Here is a 26,066-nt window from a genome sequence, read left to right as displayed (position 1 = left end):
CTAAAAAGAAGTATATGTTTCTTGATCTTTGCGGCTCCCACCCCCAAATTTTCTGATTGAAAAAAAATCTAGGATGGGTTCAGAAATTTGCGTTTTAAACTAGCTCCTACCTAATACTGATGCTGCTGGTCTGGGACTACACTTTAGGAACTACTGATTAAGAACATAGGCTTTGAAATTTGATAGAGTGTGGTTCAAATCTCAGCATTCTATCCTAGGGCAATTTACTTATTTTAGCTCAGCTTCAGCTTCCTCCTTCACAAATTAGTAATTATAATTATTTCCTCTTTATAGGACTGTTGTAAAGGTTAAATATGTTAATGCCTTCAAGCACCTAAACATATCAGGGCTTAATAAACAAGAACTAGTGTTACTCTTAGTAGTTATATTAATTATCATTAGACCAGTCATTGAGAAAACATGTGAAAAGGGCAACCATTCCCCTCAGCAGGTGTCATCAGCAGAGACCCCTTTCCATCCCGCTCTCCCAGCAACCATTGCCCCCTGACTCATCCTACAGGCGTCTCTCCCAGAAGCCCTCTATTCTCTGGGTCAGGATTCTCCTGCTGTCTCCCTGTCATCCAGGGTTTGCTCTTCCCCATGTTCCAACTAATTGGGTCCATATTTTATGACTTAGTCATATGATTAACACAAGAATGTTCCACATTGGGAAAATATGTGTAACTAAACTGGTGTGTTTCATACCTGATGTTCCAACTATTTCCTTCAAATTTTTGGTGACATTCTTTATGCCCATTTTAGAAGGGGAAGGAATTGGAGTGTGAAAGTATTTTGGAATCTGCGTGGGTACCTAGACACATACTGTGATAGGCTAGAAGGGTCACCATAGTGATGGGTTGAACAGCTTTTCTGTCCCTCTCTGATGACACTACATAGGGGGCTGATTACTTCACTCAGCTAAGACCGGACTCTTGCACTTACTGTAAGTTAAAATAGAATCCAAAGAAGATTTTGCCATCAGCCTGCAGGACTTCTGGCTTGAAAGACTCAGGTGCTTTTCCCTTCACTGCAGCCTTCCTCCAGGGTTCCTTGTCATTGTCATCTTTCCCCATTCTCAAAGGAGTCATCACATCTAATCCAAAGACACCAATAATCCTATACTTTAAACACATGAATCAGTGCTTAGTGCCCTGCATCTTGCCTCTATTTCAAATCCTAACACAGAAAGTTGGAGCAGGAGGCTTTCAAAATTTGGACATGACACTGCCAACTATCTAATTATTTAACAACATGGGAAAGTAACCGAGCTCAGCCTTCCAGAAGGCAGATATATTGCTTTAGGGACCTTTCTGCAAAACATATGAAAGTAATGGGTAAAAAAGAAGGAAAGACTCGGGGTTGGCTAGTTATCCACGCTGACAAGCAGTAGCATTTATGGTTGCTCTTTTCTATCACCTTGTACAAATGAAGCACATGTAAGCAAAATAAGTATGCATGCAGGAACTTCCTATTTCCCCTTTCTCAACTGAGGGGCATCCAACCATAAATATATTTCAAAAGAGGTTTAACATTTCTGATAGATTGATTTGAAGCAGCTCAGAGCTACATTTAAATATCAGAGGTCTTGCTGCAAGGGCTTCCTGCCACCGCCACAGCAATTCTTGGAGGATTTCCCAGTCACTACATGTCAAAAGAGGTACTGGTTGCAAGTTTCCTTTGTTCGTGTTTTATGTCATATTTCTGACTTATTTTTAAGTCACATAACGTAATATCTAGAATTAACTATTATCCCCTACAATTTTTTCTCCCACTGCTCTGGTATCAAGGCACATTTTCTTTGTTTCTTGTCTTCACATTAAATTCTGTCGATTTTACCAAAATGTTTCAGATCACATATTTGGTCAATGCTCATGGCTTTCTAACCTCTTAAAAAGTCCGATCAACCCCCTATGCTATATTATCTGAGATGGACAGAAAATCTGCTCAATACTTCTAGCCTGCCACAGTGTATATCTAGGTACCCACACACATTCAAAAATACTCTCACACTCGCAATCCCTTTCCCTTCTACAGTTTGCATAATGAATGCCACTAAACATTTGAGGGAAATAGCTGGGACATCAGGTATTAAACACACCAGTTTAGTTACATATATTTTCCCAAAGTGGAGCATTTTGGGGTTAATCAGATGACTGAGTCATATAATACAGCCCCAATTTGTTGGAATGTGGGGAAGAGCAAACCTTGGATGACGGGGGGCAGGAGGAGGGTCCTGGCCCATAGAGGGGAAGACACCTAGGATAGGCGCCTGTAGGATGAGTCAGAAGGCAATGAGTGCTGGGAGAATAGGGTGGAAAGGGATGTTTGTTGATGGCACCTGCTGAGGGGACAGCTGCCCTTTTCACATGTTTTCTCAATGGCTGGTCTAATGATGATAATTAACGTAACTATTAAGTAACACTAGCTCTTGTTTATTAAGCCCTGATACGTTTCAGGTGCTTTGCAGACATTAACGTACTTTAGAATTTGATAAATATATCGTTGAGAATGATACTGGGTAATGTATAACATGAATTTTGCACTAACGTGACCCACACATTACATGAAGTCTGTTCTTAATAAACAACTTTAGGTATCCATAGTGAGATTATGAAACAGTAAAAGTTCAAGCTAGACTTTGTTTCCCCTGGCAATCTGTCTGTCTTTTCTACATCATCTGGCTCTGCCTCCTATCAGTTAATGTGTGCAGGCTAATCTTAGAGGGAAACTAAACCAAACTTAGTTAGAAAAGTAATCCTCTGAGAAGCACCTTCTTTCCCACTAAGCAATGCATCCTAAACTCTCCATGTGAAGGTTGTTCTGTATGAAATAGAAAACAAATACATTTCAAAAGGTAATTAAAAATAGCTCAAATAATCAGACTTCTTATTTAATTACAACTATATTGAAGATACAATATGGGTGTGCCTGGATTCATTTATTCACAAACATATATATTTGCATCTGCAATATGTTGTACATAGTAAGAATAAAACTGTGAAAAAATAGATAGAAATCCTTGCTTTCATGGGGTTTACCCTTGTGTCCTGAGGAGGGGAGACCAGCAAGTCAATAGGTAACATAGTTATTTATGTGGCAGTAGGTATGGTGGAGAACAATAAAGCAGCAAAATGGAGCGGTCGGTGGTGACTTGGGTTGTTAACTCACAGCTCATAGAACCATATGGGGATCACAGTCCAGGGTTTGAGGGATGCCCTGGTGGTCCTGGGCTTCTTGTAGGGTCTGAGACAAGCAGGGAAAAAGGGCATCACAAGATCAGTCCTAAGATTTCCAAGCCAGGCAGTGAGGGTAAGATAGTGACTGTTGGGACAGGAGGGGTTAGGATCTTTTCAGGAGCGCCCAGAGTTCTGGGGTTCCTTCTTCAACAATGATGTGGAGATGCAAAGGCCCAAGAAGGTTTAGACTGGGAATATGAGACTCTGTGCCTGAGGAATCTGAACTTTAGAGTCTCTTGTTCCGGATGTGTAAAACTTTTGAGGAATATAGAGGGATAACCTCCTAGAGGCCTTCTAGGCTCATCTTGCCTGAAGTCTTTCGAAGGCATTTAAATGTAAGGATGAAGAACACACCACAGCTTTGTTTTTATTTTTGTCAGCCTGCACAAAGGTTACACAAACCTGTGCAGGGAATGGTGGTGGGGTGGTAGGGCACAGTTTGCACTGGGATTCCAATCCCCCCGAAAAGCTTAGGGTATTACATCCTAATGCTGATGTGAAGTGAAGAAGTGAATGTAACTTCCTAGCATGTCTACAACAGAGAGGAGGTTTAGATGAAGCTAGGCTGTGTGCCTTAATTTGTGCCTTCAGTGTGAGCAGTGACCACTTGATCTCTGGGTACCTCTGAGAGAGAGATGGATGTCTGGGCTCTGTGAAGAAGAGCTTGGGGGTCGCTGTGGACTGGAGACTCACCATTCCTGAGACTGAGGAGTTGCATTGCACTTTCAGTGAGGCTCTCCCATAGTCAGCGGTTTGAACCTTTCTGGAGAGATATTTCTAAGTATTCATGAATCTTGGCAACAGTGAATGCCTTGACATCCCATTCAGACCCCACTGCATTTAATTCTGAAACTATATCCAACTTCCAAGGTGATCCCAGTTTCCCATTTTCTACCATGCACACTTCACAGAGGTGTTTTATTAGAGTCTGTCTACAATCCTAGAAAACAGGAATATTCTATAAAAACCATAATTGAAGAGAGGTTCAAGAATGAGACAGGAAGGAAGTGTAAGAATAATTCTCAGGGATACACTCAACAGTATGCCTTGCTACTGTTTTTGAGTCTGATTATTTGCAAGATTATATGAATGTTTATGAAAAAATTTCCATATGTATGTGTTCAACACCCTTCCATCAGTCTCTCAAGCTTCCTGCAGAGTGGGGTACTGAACGTTAAAATACTGCATACCTCTTGAAGAAGTGCATGCAACTTCTTAATGTGTCTGTTTTCAAGGGAGAAAATATGTGTTTTGTCAGGGGACTGGACTCAACATTTCAAACATTTACATAGGGAAAAAATAGTCCCCAAGTATTTTCCGTATCTTAAGTGAGAAATACAGAAAACGTTCAAAATTTTGCACATTAGCCTTTCTTTCTGCATTTTCTCGAAGACCAGGTAGCCCTGATAATTCTAGAAACGGCATGATTAGCAGGAAATGAACGTGGCATTAATTTTATTGTGTCAACATTGTAAAATAATACTTCTAAAATCTAATTTGCTGATGAATTAAGAGGGAATCCTGTTGATATAAGAGAATATAAACATAAATATTTTCTTTCATATTTTGGAGGAAGCTTTATGAAAGGAATAGGAAATTATTGTTTGTGGCTTATTAAAATAGCTATCTATAATTACTCTGTTTTGACAACTAGTTTATAAGAATATGATAATTCTGACCTTCAGTTGTAGAGATGCAGGCTTTGAAACTGCCTTTCATAGGACATGCTTGCGTCATGAACTGCTTCAGGGGCTCTGCAGCCAACGTATGTGTGCAGCTGCCAGAAAATGTTTCATGTTCAGTGTGTTTGTTTCATGTCTGTTATGCTTATCACTAATTGTCTACCTAAAAAGAAGTGAGAACATATTAAATTAAGGTGAACAATTTGCACCCAATTCTCAAATTTAAAAAGCTGGTTTTCACATAGTTTCATAAAATGTAAATGGATATACTTAAGTGAATATTTTAGCAATTTCCCTAATAGGTGCATAAAGTGGTCAATGAGGCTTTCTAAATGCTTTGAAAAGAATCTCATAGTTACAGGTGTTGAAAAGTCAAGTGGCAGAAATTATTTGTTGGTTAATTAGTTTATAGAGTACAAATTTTAATAAGAAGTCATAGTATAATTTCTAATAAGGAACATGCTCTTGATTGCTTTTATAATAAAAGAAATAATTACATCATCTTGGTTATAAATTCTATTTTCTCTTTTAATAGTAATTTTAAATCACAAGGATAATATGGACTTGTTGCAGGAAATTTAGAAAATACAGGCTTGTCAAAGGAAGAAAATAAAAATTATTAGCATATAGATTTATATCATATAGAGTTAAACAGTACTAATATTCTGAAGTATTTCTTCTAGTCTTTTCCAATACGTGTATTTTATTTTACTAAAATAGGTCTCTCTATATATGACCTATAACTATATGTATGTACATATAATATATATGCATATATATGTATGTCCATATAAGATGTATGCATATATATGTATGTACATATATATAGTTTCTGGCTCGTTAGTTTGATATTATAAACATATTTGTGAGGGAAATGCTTTTTTTTTCTGTAATATTACTTAAAATGCTTTCTTACTAGTTCATATAGATATACTGTGGTTTCTTTAAACAATCACTTTATTCTTAAATATTTAGGTTTCAGTTTTTCCAAATCGTTGCTATTATCAAAGAACTTTATAACAACTATATCCATATACATCATTGAAAATTCTTACCTCATTAGTTTTGATCAATTTTTTAAAATGTCATTGCCACATTAAAGGTTCATACATTTTTACTACTGTTCAGAGAGCATATATCATTTATACTTTTACCAGTATTATGTGAGAATGCTTGCTACATTTTACCTTTCCTAAATTAGATGTTATCTTATTTATTTTTTTTGTTTATTTTTCTTTCTTAAACTAACTACTCAGCATGGTAGCAATCTTCTTTTAATATGTGAAAAAACTTACAGAGGAAATTATATGTTACTTATACATTTTTTCTTTTAGAAACTATTTGCTTTTATGATTAGGAAAAGCTTCCCTATTCTCAGAACAAGTTAATATTTACAGTATTTTCAACATACCTTCATGATTTTATTTTTTAGATTTATAATTTTAATCCAACTTAAATTTTTTAATCTTTTTATATAATAGGTAAGGTAGTAATGTAATTTCACTTTTTTTTTAAAAAAATGAACTTTTCTAGAACAATACATTCTTTCATCAGATATTTGGATGTCACCTTAATTGTGTACTAAATTGTAATACACACATGGGTTACTTTTTTAGATTCTAGTCACTTCTGTTTATTTCTGTTCCAATAGCACATTGGTTAAAATTACATTTTATATATTAATACAGCTGGTAGGTTGAATTTTCCGATGCCCCAAATGCATTTTTTCATGTATTTAAAATTTTCACAAGAAATGTTTATTTTGTCAGCTTATTTAAAAAGTTACATCCCATAGAAAATTGTATAGAATTTCTGTTTAATTTATTGTTAGATAACCTAATACATTTGAGTTTTTGCATTTAGAAACCTGATTTGTTTCCTTATTATTTTTAATGGTTTTAATAAATTTTGTGGCTTTTGTGAAATATGTATCCCCCCAAATTAATGTTTATTCATTTTCTCTGGAATGTCTTTTGTAGTTTTGGCCTATTTTAAAATAGAGTCATTGATCTTTTAAAACAATCAATTTCTAAGAGCTCTTTCTATATGAGAATTATGGGATAAAGTAGGTATTAAATTGTTTCTCCTGATTAACTACCCAGTTTCCCAGCACAGTTTGTTCTACAAACCTGCTTTCCCCCATTGATGTGAAGTACAACTTCATCGCATACCAAATTTTCATATGTAGTTAGGTCTGTTAAACTTTCTATTACATTTTATTGATATCTCTGCATCATTCGCTAGTGCCAAAGTTTTCCTGTAATACATATATGTTGAATACATATATTAATACATATATTTAATACATATATTTTATATGTTTATGTGTGTGTGTGTATATATATATGTTTTGACATCTGCACATTCATTTTGTACCGGTATCTCACTAAATTCTCTTGTTTATAGTAGTTTTTGCCAATTTTCTTGGGGCTTTCAAGAATACAATCTCATATCATCTGCAAATAGTGACATTTTTACCTCTTTCTTTCTAATTTTCCTCTTCTGAATTCTCTTTTCTAATTACATTAGCTAGTATGAATGTATTCATCTATCTATCTATCTGAAATGTAAAATGATAGCAGACATCCTTGTCTATACCTGACTTTATCGGGAGAATGTCTTTAGTGTTTACCTACTAAACATAATTCTGGCCTTTTAGGCTGAGGTAGATATATTTTACCATGCAAAATTGTCCACTTCAGTCTTGTTTTATCAAGAATATTTGTCACTACTTTTTGCGTATTCATGTGTAATGTCATTTTATAGAAATGATAACCTGCTCTTTCTCCTCAATTTACTAACAATGCAAATTATACTAACAGGGTTCCTAATATTGAACTATCTTTGCAGATCCCTACTAAATCCCACTTGGTTAGGTTGTGTAATTATTTTAATCTCCTGCTAGCTTCTGTTTACTAACAAAATATACAATGCCTTTCTCACAACCTCTGAAAATCCAGTTTATTCATGACTTTTTTTTTTTTTTTTTTTTTTTTTTTTTTTTTTGAGACGGAGTCTTGTTCTGTCACCTAGGCTGGAGTGCAAGGGCATGATCTCGGCTCACTGCAACCTCCGCCTCCCGGGTTGAAGCAATTCTTCTGCCTCAGCCTTCTGAGTAGCTGGGATTACAGGCACACACCACACACAGTTTTGTTTTGTTTTTTCGTTTTGTTTTGTTTTTAGTAGATACTGGGTTTCACCATGTTGGCCAGGCTGGTCTTGAATTTCTGACCTTGTCATCTGCCCACTACAGCTTCCCAGTGTGCTGGGATTACAGGCGAGAGCCACCACGCCCTGCCTTTTCATGACTTTGATAGAAAAACTCGGGTGAGATTAAACCCTGACCTGAGATGATATTAGACTCATTATATTTATCCAGTCTCCTTAGTATCATTATTACATATTTTGTTGCAGAAATGTTCATGTAATTGATTGAATAATGCTTTCCTAGACCACTAGTAATGTATCATACAATACATGAACTGCATTTCCTCTGTGAAATCTAGAACTCAGGGATTTAGATTGAGGATTTTGTAATGGTATTTTATTTAAGATTTCCCCATTAGTAATCATAAGCAAGGTAGCTTTTTAGCTTCATTTTTTCAGTTTGCAATCTTTGCTTTGTATCAATATTATACACCATTTAAAAAAAGAAAGCTTTTTTCTTGCCTTTTCTCTAGAAAATGTCAATAAAATTAGGATTATTTTTTCTTCAAATGTTTGATAAAATATTTTAAATTATAAAATATAGATTTGTAAAATTACTTAACAAAGAGGCCTGTGAAATAAAATATAAAATTTCCCTGCTTCTAGATTCTTACTTCCACTTCTTATTTCCTCTTGTGATCACTGGATTACTGTTAAAATTTGGTGTGTATTCTTTCAGAACTTTATCAATGCAACATGCAAAATAAAAGGGGTTTTAAAATAATCTAATTTGATTTTTTAGTGAGATAATAATTTTTGTATTTTGTGAAACTTTGTATTTTGTATGTGAACTACCTGTTCACATCTTTCTATTGTTTTTATTGTTAATTTGTAAATATTTAATGTTTTAAAGACGTTAGCTCTTTTCTCTACCTTCTCATTTCTGCCTAAAACTAATCATCGAATCATTATTAACATTCTATTATGTAGCCACTTACCTTTTTTCCTTTACATATACAAACTCAATATCTATTTAAAATGGTATCTTATTGGCCGGGCACAGTGGCTCACGGCTGTAATCCCAGCACTTTAGGAGGCTGAGGTGGGAGGATCACTAGTCAGGAGTTCAAGACCAGCCTCACCAACACAGTGAAACCCTCTCTCTACTAAAAATACAAAAATTAGCCGGGCATGGTAGCAGGTGCCCGTAGTCCTAGCTACTTGGGAGGCTGAGGCAGGACAATCACTTCAACCTGGGAGACGGAGGTTGCAGTGAGCCGAGATGATGCCACTGAACTCCAGCCTGGGTGACAGAACTAGACTCTGTCTCAAAATAAAATAAAAAAAGATTTTTATTTTATTATAAGATGCATATTTATCTTATTTTAAGTTATGTAACATAAAATGTACACATTAGATATATAGTATACATTATATTACATACAAAATGATATGTATTCTTATATATAGTTTTTGCTTTATTTTTTTTTTTATTTTATTTTTTTTTTTGAGACGGAGTCTCGCTCTGTCGCCCGGGCTGGAGTGCAGTGGCCGGATCTCCGCTCACTGCAAACTCCGCCTCCCGGGTTCACGCCATTCTCCTGCCTCAGCCTCCCGAGTAGCTGGGACTACAGGCGCCCGCCACCTCGCCCGGCTAGCTTTTGTATTTTTTAGTAGAGACGGGGTTTCACCGTGTTAGCCAGGATGGTCTCGATCTCCTGACCTCGTGATCCGCCCGTCTCGGCCTCCCAAAGTGCTGGGATTACAGGCTTGAGCCACCGCGCCCGGCCAGTTTTTGCTTTATTATACCTGGCAGTAAAAAATATCAGTAGTCTTTTAAAAGGCTGTTTTTATTTAATTACCCCAGTGAAGAATTATTAGATTTTCTACCAACTTCTCACTCTTAAAATGGCGTGAATGTGGGACAAAGTACAAAAGGTGAAACTGCTGACTTTCAGTGATGTAAACATTTTGAAAGAAAGTGTCTTTTTAAAAGTTTATAATATTTTCTCCACTCTTTCTTAACTCTTCTCAACTCTTTCCTTTTTGCTGATATGAGGCACCATCAATCCCACATTATCATCAATAAAAAATTGGCTTCCTGTTGTTTTAATTTCTATTTCCTTATCCTTTTGGTGATTAAGTATTATATAGTTTTATATATTTATTAGATAATTCATTTTCTTATGTAAATTTCCTTTATTTGCTCTTTGCCCATTTCCTTCCCTGTAGAATTGTTTTCCTTTCTCATTTATTTTAAGGAGCTCTTTGTATATTAGAGATATTAACAATTTTTTTGGCAAATATGTTCTCCCAAGGACCTTTAGAAGGTATTGGGTGGCTCTTTCTTATTTGTGCATGGCTCATCCCCTTTGTTGTCCTCTTTTCTATTAATATTTGCCCTTTTCCCTAGTTTATTTTCTGCCATTTTGCATCACTACTAAACTAGAAGAGAGTGAGGGACATAGAATTAAATATTTGAACAGGGCTTGTGACTTTTAGTTGAAAGGAACTGAAAACTTAATGTGTATACAGGGTTTTGTAGGAGCGTTCTGTCTTTTCAAATTTTTCATGGAGTAACATTTCCTTCTGAGTCTTGAATAATGACTGACTGTATATTCCAGTGAAAACACAGAACTCACTGGCATACCAGCTAATGAAATGTAAAATATGCAGTCTGTCATTTGGATGCTCCAATGATCAAATATTTTGATAACTGACTACATATTTTATTTTTTAATGCAGAGATTCAGCATTCTATAACTATGGATTCTTAATGACTTGGGACAAAACTATTAGCATGTATGAACAACTGAAGAATGAGTGGCTGCAGAGCAAGAGTTTGAAATTAATATTAATTCACACACAAAAATAAATGATGGGTATTCTTAGCTATATATATATAATGTATACTTATAGCCACATTACTAGTCAAATTTATGGTCAGTTTCCAAATGTTTGAAATATTTCTGTGACATTCCAAGCCATACTGTTTTCTTTAAACAGATGCTGTGCTAAATTATTTTTTTCATACCATAAAAACAAAAATCCATAAAGAGTGCTCATTAATTCACATGGAAAGGCCTGGGGCTGAAAGATAGGTCAAAGTAACACAATCTTAGGGAAAGAAAACAGTCTGAAAATGTCATATTTTCAGGAAGGCATTTGTATTGCTAGCTCTTGGAGCTGTGTAAAGGAAAGAGAAACAAATGCTTAATATTTTTAGAAACAATAAATTCCTATGCCAATCCCAATTCTCACCAAATAAAAAATTACTCTCATCTTTTCCTCCTATCATGAGTCTTACATAGACTCTGTCCAGTCATTCATATCTTTCCTTAGTGTTTTTATTTTATTCAGGCTACAGTGATAGACTATTCTTGGTGCTAAATTAATTTTAATATGATAGATTACTGTATATTTTACAGTTTGGGTATAGTCATTGATAGCCATTGAAAATCTTATTTATGGTAATCACTGAGACAAGACAATTTAAAACTCTCTATACAATTAGAGAAAATTCCTGGAAATACTTGTTCTTAAATTTATTCTTAAAATTATATTATCAAGAATAAAGACGTGGTACCATTGTTTAGGGAGTAGATTACCCTGCACTTTATAATATTAAAATATTTATTTCTAAAGATAATTGTTTATTTTAGAACTGTTTTACAGAAAACTATGTACATATTGTTATGCTTCTTTGTTTTGTTTGTTCTTAAATATCAAAACAAATATTTCTATGTTAGTTGAATGTGGAGTTATAGGGTTAGGTGTGATGGATTATATCACATTCAAAAGTTTATATCTTTAATATAAAGTTTATATCATATTTTAAAAGTTTTATAACTTTAATGCCTCATGCTTTTGGCAAGTTGTAATTCAGGAAGGGAGAAAAATCAATTTTAATATGAAAAAAGAAAGTATTTGACAGCCAAGGTAATCAGCATTTATGCAAACTGAAAATTACTTGCCCGCCAAAACAACCATTTATGAAGATTTGAGAAAATATAGAAAATGTTATGACTGTTTATAAATTAAAATTCATTGTGTCTACCTTGAATCCATAGGATATATTTTTAGCTTATTGTTGTTTTTTAAAAATCTATGAACATAGCAACTATAGTTAAAATAGTTTACACTATAATGGGCATATTTATTATGGTTATAGTTAATAACCATATATAATGAGATAGACTTAAATCATGTGTTGGAAATTTAAGTTATTCCAGTTATGCTGTCATAATAAACATTTATTTTTCCTCCAAATCTTCTCTATGTCATTCATCTGTTTCTCTTTTCTGGGCTAGGCTTAGAATGAGAGTCAACAAAACCTGGGATTCAGTCTGTCTTCGGTGGTTCTTGATATACTCTCCTTTGGCAATGATTATACTTTAGTTTTGGGGCATATGTGACTAGCTAGCGGCATTTAATAACAAAAAGATAACATCTCATAATGTTATATTACAATCAGTCCTTCCACTAATTTAAATTCAGATTCATTTCACTTATTTAAGAAAAGAAAATTTGTTTGAAAGTACCAAGAGGGAACAGAAGTGGCCATTTCATAGTGCTTCATGATTTAAAAATATCAGAAAACTTAACTAATATACCTTATGTCCTTAGCATCTGTTTATCAGAAATACCAGTGGTTACTAATTAATTAACTGATTGAACAAGTAAAGTCTATTCATTATACACTTTTGTACAAAGAGGATTTCATTTGGAGAAAAATTTCTCCTCTGACATGATTGAGAGAAAAAGGATAATCTTGGGTGACATCAAATTAAGTGTGACTAGTTTGTAGTGGCTGATTTAACGTATGACATAGACATTAACTGTGGGTATATTATGGGCTTTAGTGTGGGATCGCTAGAAGGATGTGATAGATGCATGTGTAAAAACTATATTTTAAACATATGCATTACATGTTCTAATTCTACGAGTATGCTGGAAGTGTCTAGACAAGAAATTTTAACTAGAACCATAATTGTGAGACAAAGCTAAAAGTGAGACAAAGCTAACCAGAGCTACCTGGGGAAGGAAAGAGCCTCAAGGACTTGTTCACACAGTTGTTTCTAAGGGAAAAAAGAAAAAAAAATGCGGTCTTCAGTCCAAGACCTGTCAATCCAATTTTTAAAGATTGATTAGGTAGCTGAGTTTTTTTTTCCTTTTATCCTTGGAGAAAATGAAAAATAACACTTTCTCTTCTATTTTAGACTCACCATTCATATACTTTATGACAGTTTGGTCTCACCTGAGCCATCTCTTCTCTAGGACAAATTATGCTAACTCTTTCTGTCTGTCCCCATAGGTCCTATTTTTCAACCATTAAATCATCTTACTGTTCTTTCTTGTATCTTTTCCAGTTTCTTCAGTCCCTTTAAAATTTTGAAGCCTTAAATTTAATGTCTTTGCATATATTTATGTTAGATGAGATAGAACTTGAGGAACGTTATTTCTTCCTGCCAAGTGAGAGAGACGGTCACTATAACAGGTAGATTGGAGAAAGGAGATAAGAAGAAAAAGAGAAGCCAGATGAACAACTTAATATTCAAGTTATTGGATTTCTATGATCAGAAATAGCAAAATCTGTGTCTGGAAAATGTCACAAAGGTTTTCAATAAGTCATTTGGAAGATACCAAAACACAAAAAATTATCAGAAACAACCAGAGCTACTTAAAAAATCTTTTGAAAAGATTTTTTTATCTTTTGTAAAAGATGAAAGATACCTTTATGTTTATTTGTACTAATTATCCTTCTGTAAAGGAAAAGATTAGTAAGTGAGCTCCAAATTCAGAGCAAAAAACAGAGAAAGATGGCCACTGCCAACTCAAGAAAAGGGATAGTAATTCAGCATGAGAGTGAGTGAGCTTATCTTAACTGGGGGCTAGAACCATTTTTCAAGCAATATTATTGACAGAGGGAACATTTGTGGAATGTGGCCTAGTAAAGAATTATTTTTTCCTTTTTGGTAGTACATGGTCACAAGGCAAAGTGCGCTATTGGCTCTGTTGATGCACTGTCTTGGGTTTATAGAGTTGCATTGTCTTCTCTGCAGCATCATGTTGATCTGGGGTGATTAGGATATTATAGTTGGTTCAACCTCTCCATTCCATGAGGGACAAAAAGGAAACTATAATGTTGTAAATAAAAGAAGTTTCCCTCTGTAGCAGTTACTGTGAGAGAACAGTTCCACTATAATAAAAACCTTGAATAAAAGCCCTAAACTGTTTAATCTTTATTACTTCAATTTAAGTGCATTGATAATTTTATTTACTATTTCTTGAATTTTATATTTAACTTTAAACGTAAGGTCTTATCTATGTTCAAAACAAAATACCTGGCTTTTACCCTACTCTATATCCTGGGTCATGTACCACAAAATGGGGTGAACTGCTTCATTGGCTCTACAAAAGAGAGAAATGCAGTCACTACAAAAGGATGGTACTGTATTCTTTCCAATATCTTCCTTTTAAATCAACACGAAATAATAGGGATCACAACAAAGTCAGCTTACAACAGCTTTCATTCCCCAGATGGAAAGCTGCACGATAAACCCACTGCAGCTTTATTTTCACTTTAAGGTGGGATAAAACTATACATCCGCCATGCCCATATTGGAAAGCCACAGGCAGATCTTAGAGGGCTCTTGCATTGAATGGTGTGCAGTAGTGAGATATTTGTATTTTGTGCTAACCCCTCTTCGAAAGCTAATGCAGTGTAGTCTTACCATTTTTGCAGACAGGACAACATTGTTCTGGTTCATAGACTGGGTTGACACACTCAGGAACTGCGCAGTCTGCTACAACACAGTGAACTTCATTGCTGGGCTCACAGCGACACCATTCACATGGAGAGGGCTAGGAACAAATCTAAAATTAGCCCCTTTTCTCCTATAACTTAATGCTTGCACATTCATATGCTGTCAGAAGACAAAACATCAGTGCTTATTATTTTGGCTTTACTGTATTAATTCCATTTACCATGTCTATGATCATTCTCCCCCGGTGAAAGGTAACCTAGATACCCAAGCCACAGTGGATTACAACCTGCACTCGGGATGCTGTGAACAAGTAAAGCACCTGTTTATGACTTTTCCTATATCTTATGTTCCTACTTTCCAGAGAAATATTTGCATAACTAATATGTCATCTCCTGGTTTGTTTTCCAGATGTACTGGTTGCTCTGACCTCATTGGTAAATAGGCATTCTACTGGAACATGTAAGATAATTTTTGCCATCTGTCATTTTATTCTTCTTGAGAAAGGAGAATTACTGAGAAACAAGAAAATGGTAAGTGGACATCTGTACCCTTTGTGTGAACTCTTTTTCAAGCTAACTTAGACTCTAAATGGCATTTTTCAATGTGAATATTAGAGAAGATTGCATTTAGGAACCAAACATCCAGGTACTGCCTCTTGAAAGATTTAGTGAATACCTTTCATCTTGCCTGCTTGCTTTTATGAATGAACAAATCGACTGGCTTAAAAAGCCACTATGTAAGAGTCAAAGACTCTAAAATGGAACTAAAAATGATAATTAAGAGAAAAAAATTAAGCATCAGAAAAGAACATTTGTTTTTGCAGTACTTACCGACCGAGAGTGTTTGGAATTTTCTATTTCCTTTCTAGAAACTGCCTATGGCACAAATAATCTAAAGCAGGGGCCACCCTCTGACTTTCTCATCCTTTGTAAATTCTATCTCTACTTTTCTCATGGAACAGCAGTTTAAAATTCTGGAATGAAAATTTGAAGGTGTCAGAAGTCATAAAATGTCCACACTTTTCAAATCAAGCCATTTGTTCTTAGAAAGTTCTGCCTCCAATCTGATGCCACAGATCCTCACCTGCAAATTGTGCTAATTAAAGCCCTCTTCCCTTGTTCCAGTGACTACTGTCCAAAACCCTTGTCAGCTCTTATTTCTTCCCTGGATCTGGCAATCTGTAATATCAATGCTTCTTAACTCAGGCAGTCTGTAGGTGTAGATGGCAACCCTTCAACTAATTATTTTAAAATTCATTTTGTTTTGCTTTTGCTTGGAGAATGATAGCCTAACCTTAAATTACTTTGCTTTCAAATTTACTATGAACAAAACAATTAGCCATAGGATCTGTGGTAAAGTATTGCTATTTGTTAACATGATCGATACATTTTTGAAGGGTGCAGTTAAAGTCTTTACCATGTGGTGAGTTGTGTTTAAAGATTTCAGAGAAATCTATTGCATTCTCAGGGTGAGATGTTTCTGATGCTTTTCTGCTAAATAATCTCAGAGAATTAAGAAAAAGATTAGAACCTACAGTACATTATTTAATGGAGAAAATTAGCAAATAAGAGCTGGAAACTCTTGTTGCTCTTTTGCTCCTTATTTTGCAAACCTCATTGCGATATCTAAAATTCCCAAGCAAATTTGTCAGAATTTTCCCCTTTCCTTGGTTAATTACAAGGCAGTATTTTCACATAGCCTTCTGAAAAGCAGCAAAGACTTGGACTGTATTTACTGCCAGTATGGGGGAAAAAGGAAGCCACTAGTATAATCCCTTCCCCACAGCTAGCATTGTTTATTCTTTCTGGTTCCCTTCTTGTTGAAGGAAGGGCTGGTTTGTACAACTCTAGTGAACTGATTCAGGGAATAAAAATTCTGAAGAGAATCCTAAATTTTCAAATTCAAAATGTTTACTTCAAAATAACTATAGTCTTTAAGAAAGATTTGTTGAATGATTAGATTCCCAACTCTGATGAGGAACATCATTCTAATGTAAACACTGGCATTGTACTAAGCAATTTTCCTATATCTACTCACTTATTTCTTATAATAATTCTGTGAAGCAAGACTTGTTTTTATCTTCATCTCACAGATGAGGAAATTGGCTGAGAAAGGTTTAATAGCTTTCCTAGGGCCTATGGTAGTAAGAGGCAAAGGCAGGATTTGAATCCAGTAGCCTAACTGCTATAATGGACTGCCACTTGATAACAAGAATCACCATTCTGTGTACTGATGCTCTTGCTAAGAAAGAGAGGTTCATTAACTTGGGTGTTTGGTGCATAATGAGATCATTAATGGAAACTTAGAGCTTTTTAACTTTCTACAAATGTGAGTTAGAAAACTGTAGTTGCCAAAGTTAGGTGGCCACAAGGGTTGCATTCTTGGGGACCTCAGCATCTTCAAGCTTTGGAGCCCGGTAAGTAGATGTGCAGGCATCTGGAGAAGTGTTAACAGGTAATAATCCAGTAAAGACCAATAAAGCATTGGAAACTGAGAAATATTCTGACGAAGAGCTAAGACCACAAGGCTTAGTGATAAGAGTATATCTGATTTTTTGAAGAGGGTTTAAATAGTGAAAACATAAATGAGAAAATAAAACATCACATTAATCATTGGTGGCTTCTCACCCTGCCCTGAACTTGGCTTTATTTATGTACTGTACGCCATCCCTTTCTGACTCAGAATCTCTTATATGCATGTGATTTCCTCTTCTGTTTTCATTAAATTGTTTTTGCAAATGATCTGTCTCTATTTTAGTGCACTTTTTCTTGTGTCAAGCCTCCATGTGCCCCTCTGATCCCACTATAAACACTCAATCAAATGTAACCCATCGACCTCACGCTAGAAACCCTTTCCATCCTCTCCAGACTTGCCAACCCTCTTTCCTTTCATAATCTTACAATTCTGGCACTATTGTCGTCCTCTTGCTCAACTTGACTTTCTCCATTGCCCCTGCCTGCCCCTGCATTTGTAAAAAGATATTGCTTGAACAGCAGTAAGTTACTAGGAGTGTGCAGGGTGCTACTTTGACATTAAGTTCAAACTTTAAAAATACTTCCCACTTACAGTGTAAAACGCATGGCACTTTGGATAAATCTTTACATCTTAAGCATTGAGCTGGTTACAGATTTTCTTGTATTGGGTTGTTCCACGTTGAAAACTATAGATTAAACCTGAAAATGTCCCTGTAAAACCAAAGGTTAAAGAATAAAGCTATCCTTAGAGAAACAGAGAATGCTGAAAGAAGTACCTGGAAAAATTATTTCTACTAGCATTTTTTTAAGAAGAACATGTGAAATTATGACTAGTACATGGCTTTTGCCAGCTAGAGATTGGTAAGTATGGTGATTGGATTATACCATCCTAAAATTTTATACAAGAAAACTCTTTTTCTAAGAAACCTTTTTACTTTAGCATGCATTTTTATTTGTGAGAAGTGGCACAGCATAAAGGCATAAGTTCTTAGGTTAAACTATCTGCTTATAAATCCTCAACCCATCACTTGCTACCTATGTGATATCAGACGAATTACTTACTACTTGCAATCCTCAGTTAATGGCATAATAATAATCATCACTCACCTATGTTGTACAAATGAGAAAATATATGTAATAAGGTTAGCTTAGGATTTTAAATGCAACAATTGATCAGCTAGTACCAGCTTTTTTAGACTGTGAAAAAATTGATAATGCAGAAACTCTTAATTAATTTTAAATGTTATTCATCAAAAGATTGTAACAGAATGGCATACACAAGATAATGATAATAAGGACAATTCAGAGGAATATATGAATAAATTTTGGAGGGATTAAGCAAAAACAAATAGTTATATGATTAAACTATAAGTACTTTTTTGACTTATTTAATGAAAATATTTTATTAGAAAATTCTATTTATCTTTATAAATTATGTATTCTTTCTTGCATCTATATAGTCTATCAATTTTTTTTATTATACTTTAAGTTGTAGGGTACATTTGCACAATGTGCAGGTTTGTTACATATGTATACATTGCCATGTTGGTGTGCTGCACCCATTAACTTGTCATTTACACTAGGTATATCTCCTGATGCTATCCCTCCCCCTGCCCCCACCTCACAACAGGCCCGGGTGTGTGATGTTCCCCTTCCTGTGTCCAAGTGATCTCATTGTTCAGTTTCCACCTATGAGTGAGAACACATGGTGTTTGGTTTTTGTCCTTGTGATAGTTTGCTAAGAATGATGGTTTCCAGCTTCATTCATGTGCCTACAAAGGACATGAACTCATCCTTTTTTATGGCTGCATGGTATTCCATGGTGTATATGTGCCGCATTTTCTTAATCCAGTCTATCACTGATGGACATTTGCGTTGTTTCCAAGTCTTTGCTATTGTGAATAATGCCACAATAAACATACATGTGCATGTATAGCAGCATGATTTATAATCCTTTGCGTATTTACCCAGTAATGGGATGGCTGGGTCACATGGTATTTTTAGTTCTAGATCCTTGAGGAATCACCACACTGTCTTCCACAATGGTTGAACTAGTTTACAGTTCCACCAACAGTGTAAAAATGTTCCTATTTCTCCACATCCTTTCCAGCACCTGTTGTTTCCTGACTTTTTAATGATCACCTTTCTAACTGGTGTGAGATAATATCTCATTGTGGTTTTGATTTGCAGTTCTCTGATGGCTAGTGATGATGAGCATTTTTTCATATGTCTGTTGGCTGTATGAATGTCTTCTTTTGAAAAGTGTCTGTTCATATCCTTCGCCCACTTTTTGATGGGGTTGTTTTTTTCTTGTAAATTTGTTTGAGTTCTTTGTAGATTCTGGATATTAGCCCTTTGTCAGATGAGTAGATTGCAAACATTTTTTCCCATTCTGTAGGTTGCCTGTTCACTTGGATGGTAGTTTCTTTTGCTGTGCAGAAGCTGTTTAGTTTAATTAGATCCCATTTGTCAATTTTGGCTTTTGTTGCCATTGCTTTTGGTGTTTTAGACATGAAGTCCTTGCCCAGGCCTATGTCCTGAATGGTATTGCCCAGGTTGTCTTCTCAGGTTTTTATGGTTTTAGGTCTAACATTTAAGTCTTATCGTGGTTAGTATCCCTGCCTGTCACTCATTACTTTTTCATAAATTTTAGTTGAAATTAGGATTAGAGGTCAAATTTATTTTTTTATACATATATTTATATATAATATGTATATCAGGTGGCTTGAGCAGTGAATATATCTGTTTTAAATTTGTTATTTCTCCAGCTTAGTGTTTTTAAATAACTAATATGGAAATCCATTTAAGCAATTTCTGCTATCTCTGAATACATATATACATATTTTTTTTCTTGAGATGGAGTCTTACTCTGTTGCCCACACTGGAGTGCAGTGGCACAGTCTTGGCTCACTTCAACTTCTGCCTCCTGGGTTTAAGTGATTCTCCTGCCTCAGTCTCCCAAGTAGCTGGGATTACAGGTGCACGCCACCAGGCCTGGCTAATTTTTGTATGTTTAGGAAAGACAGGGTCTCACCATATTGGCCAGGCTGGTATCGAACTCCTGACCTCAAATTATCCACCCACCTCGGCCTCCCAAAGTGCTAGGATTATAGGTGTGAGCCACTGTGCCTGGTCCTAAATGTATACCTTGTATGGCAATTCCAAATGCTGTTCCAGCTGGCCCTAGATTAGAAAGGGATTTCCTGCTACATACAGTAAAGATAATAGGGCAAAATGAGACTCTTTCATAAATATTGGTTTAGGTGACTAAAATCAAAATTGTTATTAGAAACCTCAGATAAAGAGTAATTGTGAATGGTGAGACTGGTCATTATAAATCACTAAGGAAAAATCAAAGAATGAAAAGCAATGAACCCATTTTCTTTTCCTGAAGTCTCATCATCTAGGTGTCAACTCAAATGCCACCTCTCCAGGGAGGTCTTCCCTGATGAGTCAGGTCATCCAGCCCCTTCATCTTCTCTGTCCATCATGTCAACCATTCAGAGCTCTCATCGGTCTGTGAAATTATCTTATTGATTTGTTTACATTTTTTGGTAAATTTGCTCCTGTCCTCATAGATTCTAATCTCCTTATATACTGTTCATTGTTGTATTCTCTGCACCTAGAAAACATCTTAGCACATGATAGATACTCAACAAATATTTGTTAACTAAAATGCATAATCATTTATGTATAATCTATATTTTCTTATTTGCTAAACCATATCTCTGGGCGGCTTCATCTGTGTTCATTATGCGTGTGAATGATTTTGAGTCAATGAGATGTTTGTGCCTTATTTAAATATTATAAAGGGCACTTTGGGGAAAAAGGTTTCCGACTGTGAGTCATGAAATAACTATTTGGGTTCCAACATTATGGCAATGCACATAAACTCACCATCCAAAGGTAATTTTAAATTCATAATATTCATCATGCAGATCACAGGTAAGTCAATCTTCAAGCACTCCATTGACTAGGCTATCTAGCAGTAGATGATTACAGACTTTTATTGCATTAGAAAATACTGTGCTAACTAAATTTGGACAAGAATATATGCAGAGGAATTGCTAAAGGATCTGAGAAAAAGCTAGTCTCATTTTATAATGTGTATCAATTTTAATGGTTGCTTATTAAGCACAACAATTTAGTATAGTAGAAAATCTTTTTTCAGAAAAAGTCCTGATTTTAAACATGTCAATTTTCCAAAAGGATGGGATAGAGTAAAGCTCAACAGCACACATTTTGAATATTCTGAGAAACAACACTCGATTCTTAGAAAGTTCCCTGTGAATACTGTTGAAAGCTGAAGGGATGGATACACAAATAGATGGGATATATTCTAAGAGCCAAGTTTATACTTACTAACCCTATAAATGGGTTTCCTTCTGATCAAGTGATAAGAGGCTTCAGAGACCAAGGGGTACTTCATTTCTTTCATAATAAGCGAAAATGATCAAAGAAATACATCTTTGTTTACTTTTCAAAAAACTCCCATTAAACAACTATTTAAAATCTAATCTTTTCCACAAAGGAAAAAACACAGCTTTTAGAAGCACTCTTCTTTTAGAGATAATTTATGCCATAAATTTTTATCACTTTAAGGAACAAATCTCATTACTTTCAAACTGTATGAAAATTTGGAAGACTCTGTTTCAAAGTTGCTGATGCCTCTCAGGAATGTCACTGTTCACTTCATTAAAATATACATTAAATTACAAAGTGCAAAAGTATTTAGCATCCACTGCCACTCTCGTAGCCAGTAATTTGCATGCAACAGATGTCACCTAATAATCAACTGATCCAATGGGTTTTAACCAAAATTCACAGTCATCTAAAAGATGACCCATAGCATCACTGATTAAAATGCTCCTCACTGTTCCTGGTCTAATGAGATTGTGATGACCTCTTCAGCGATCCGCTCTATTGATTGGAGCATATTTGGAACACTGAGGTTGTAACTCATCAAATTATGGACATCAAGCTGAAACTTCTTTAAGAATTTTAATACTGAGGAAGCAAATAATAATAAAAAAAGATGCACAGAGTTTTTTTAAAAAATAATCATCTTAGTTACTCAGCAAATGTGTATCGTGGTATTATTATCTGCATTATGAGTTAAGTAGTAGCTGTTCTGGCTTTTTCTGGTGGAGTTCATATTTTGATAATACATTGTGGAATATATTATTTTCAGTGTGTCTATCAAAAAACATTTCATTTTTGATGAAAACATAAGCATTTTACTGAAATGATTGCAGAGTGCATGTAGCTTTGCCCATGTAGATATAATAAACTAGGTAGGTAATAAACTACAATTCAAAAATATAATGTCTAATTTAAAAAAATATTNAATTTTAAAAACAAATTTTGATGTTTTTAAAAAACAAATACCTTTTCTGTAAGAATAACTGATGGTACTGTTACAGTAGAAAACCTAACCACTGGATTTAATCTTTCTCTTTTTATTTGCATGCTCTCTGAGCTAAAGTAAAATATAAGAAGATTGGAAAACATTGATGAAGTACCCAATTGTAATTATTAATTATCAAGTAAAAAAAAGTTTACTCATTCTTGAAATTTTGTCATTGTTGCTACACAACAGTGACATTTTATCAATGTTCTAGTTTTTTTTCCCTAAAAGTATTTTCTTCCTGGCCAGGCACGGTGGCTCACGCTTGTAATTACAGCACTTTGGGAGGCTGAGGTGGGTGGATCACCCGAGGTCAGGAGTTCGAGACCAGCCTGGCCAACATGGTGAAATCTCACCTGTACTAAAAATACAAAAATTAGCTAGGCATGGTGGCAGGTGACTGTAGTCCCAGCTACTTGGGAGGCTGAGGCAGTAGAATTGCTTGAACCCAGGAGGCAGAGGTTGCAGTGAGCCAAGATTGCACCATTGCACTCCAGCCTGGACAACACAGTGAGACTCTGTTTCAAAAGAAAAATAATAATAAATAATGAAATAATTTTTTTTCCTAAATAAAGTTTTAAAAATAAACTTTAGTATCTATTTAAAGGCAGGTAACCCATAATTTTATTCTGCGTATACCAACAAACTGATGGTGTGAAGAACCAATATTTTTCCTCAACATTTTCAAGGTGTCTCATGACAATAAAATGCAGCTTTTTCCGAAATATGAAGAAAACATATAAATGTAAATTTTAAAAAATGTAGGTAAGGAGAAGGTAAGCAACAATATCTCTTTATTTACAATCAAATTTTATTTTTTTTTTAAGTAGGAACAGTATACTTATCAAGGAAATACCAGGGTATATTTAAGAGAGTAAAAAGATAATTTAGCTGCCTTTATGATCATCAAAGGAGGGCCAAAACATACAGACAAAAACTTGAGGATTTAATATAAAATCAAGGTTTTGATGATCACACCTATACTTGTGAAATACTCTGGAAAAGCAGCAGTCCTTAGTCCTTCACTGACAAGCTGGATTGACAGTTGGCTTTGGTACAAAAAACATTCTTGACAATGCAACTGAGTACTGTCATCAGAACCCATGTATTTTCCTGCTGAAGGTGCTACATTTATCACCCATTTATGCAACAGGAAAAAAGCAACTGTATAACTTCAAAACTTTTCTCTTGACACTGGAAAGGAGAGATTTTTGATATCAGACAAAGAATCAGTCACCTACAAGAGCAATAAAGCAAGGTCACATATGGTTGGGGAAGAGTACATCACTGTGAGAATTCTACAGCCTGAAAGAATCATAGGAGATGAATACGACCTGGCCTATTCTTCAGAAAACACTGAAAGGAAGTGATAACAGAAAAGAGAAAGAGCCATAACAGTCTGCTAAAAGTGTGTGGATGACACTGAATTCAAGGCCTTTTAGGGTCTAAGGGATGGGAGTTATCACCCTGGAACAACCAACCCATTTGTATTGGAAGTGCCCATCAGATTATTTCTCAGGAACTGCCCCCCCCCCCTTTTTTTTGCCACTGTCTCTGTGCAAAGATTTTCTAAAAATTGAACTTTTTTCTTCATTTACTATTTGCTGATGTCATACTTTGACAGGTTATGAAGAAAGAGTAATTAAAATGTAATAATAGTAAGTACTTTATAACTGCTGGTATTGAAATATATTTCTAATTTTAAAGTCCAAACAGTAATTTCCTACTGAATTTGATAGTTCATTATTGGATGCTTAGTTCATAGCTTACCTCACTCCACAAAAATATATTGAGATGGCTTATAGGCAGTAACATGAAAGCATATTTTAATTTAAAAAATCTTGACTGAGTACTTTCTTGATAAACCTCTCTGCTTTAGTGTATAACTTTGGGACAAGGTATGGCAGAAGCAGGGATAATTTTGTAACTACATATAAAAATTGTTAGTGCTATCACCCAGTGGAACTTGGCTATATGATAACGTGAAATAAGCACATTTGTAGTTGAAATCCTGGCATGAGATGCTACTTGCTCTTCTACCTTGGACAGGTTACTTAAACCTCTTGAGCCTGGGTTTTTCATTTGCAAGATAGAGTTAATAATATAATATTAAGAGTACTCTAGTTTTCTCATTGGATTGTTTTGAGACTAAATTATATAATATGTGAAAGCGCATGTAAATGATGAGGCACTGATTACATGACTATGATTGCCATCATAGCTTTCAACTTCAACAGAGTTTCCTTCCCCACTCTTTGTCCATTTGCAATGGCTGTGTATTCCTCAAGGGAGCATATTAGTTATAACTTGTTTTTATAAAATTATGGCATAATGATATTCATTATGAATTATTTGAAATGTTGAATTTATAAAAGATACAGTCAGCCCTTCATATCCGTGGGTTTCATATGCATGAATTCAACCCACTGTGAATCAAAAATACTGTACTGGAGAGGAAATGGATGGTTGTCTGTACTAAACATTTACAGACTATTTTTCTTACCATTATTACTAAACAATACAGTATAACAAACTACCACATAGCATTTACGTTGTATTTGAAATTATAAGTAATCTAGAAATAGTTTAAAGTGTATGGGAGAATGTGCATAGGCTATATGCAAATACTAATCCATTTTATGTAAGAAATTTGTATCTTACAGTTTTACAGAGTATTTGCAGATTTTGGTATTGGAGAGGATTTGGAGCCAATCCTCTGCAGACACCTAGGGACAATTGTACATCTTTCAGAGTTTTGAAAGCAATCTGTGTTACATCTCTAAAACACAGCAATGTTTGCACTCAAATTGTGGTTCGATTGAGAATGGCATTGGACAGTATTTTTAGATAGTTAATTAGATTCTTATTTACAGAGATGAAACTTCAATCTTTAATCAGAATCTTGCCAAAACAGATTTTAACAGGGTAACTTTAGCTCACAGATTTTGGAGTCTTGATTTAAGTATCTTTTAGTTTCAATGTGAATGTCCTAGAGTCTCATTAACAAAAGAAAATTCTCTGATTCTCCTTTTTTGTCTCTAATGAAGCTTTCTACATCTCAGCAGTCAAAGGTTTGCAATTTTAGCAGGATTTTATTTTAATGTTGGGGAAAATTAAAGTTACACTGAACAATTTTATTTTTTTCTCTGTCATATTTAGGAGACAGCAATAAAGCTAACATGCAGTGAAAGTAAGTGAAGTATTAGAGAGCTGTAGCTCTTCTCTCACTATAAAACGTGTTCATTTGGTAATCATCATGAGTTTTTACAATGGCAGAAGTCTGCATTTCTAAGACTGCAGGAATCATTAACAAGTTTTGTATTTTCTTTTTTAAAAATTTGTATTTCACTGAT

General features: G+C 34.9%; 1 protein-coding gene across 1 annotated transcript in view; it reads right to left on the bottom strand.

Moving 5' to 3' along the window:
• Positions 1–26,066, bottom strand: part of VWC2L (von Willebrand factor C domain containing 2 like) — a 166,922-nt gene that overhangs the window by 125,273 nt on the left and 15,583 nt on the right. Inside the window, exon 3 of the mRNA XM_017856106.1 lies at positions 14,800–14,929. Within this exon, the coding sequence (XP_017711595.1) occupies positions 14,800–14,929 (130 nt within the window). The remainder of the gene's footprint in view (positions 1–14,799; positions 14,930–26,066) is intronic.

Source organism: Rhinopithecus bieti, unplaced genomic scaffold (genome assembly GCF_001698545.2).
Source record: "Rhinopithecus bieti isolate Rb0 unplaced genomic scaffold, ASM169854v2 scaffold_41905, whole genome shotgun sequence".
Taxonomy (NCBI): domain Eukaryota; kingdom Metazoa; phylum Chordata; class Mammalia; order Primates; family Cercopithecidae; genus Rhinopithecus; species Rhinopithecus bieti.
The sequence above is the reverse complement of the archived record's forward strand: the minus strand, read 5'-3'. Positions and strand labels throughout refer to the sequence as shown.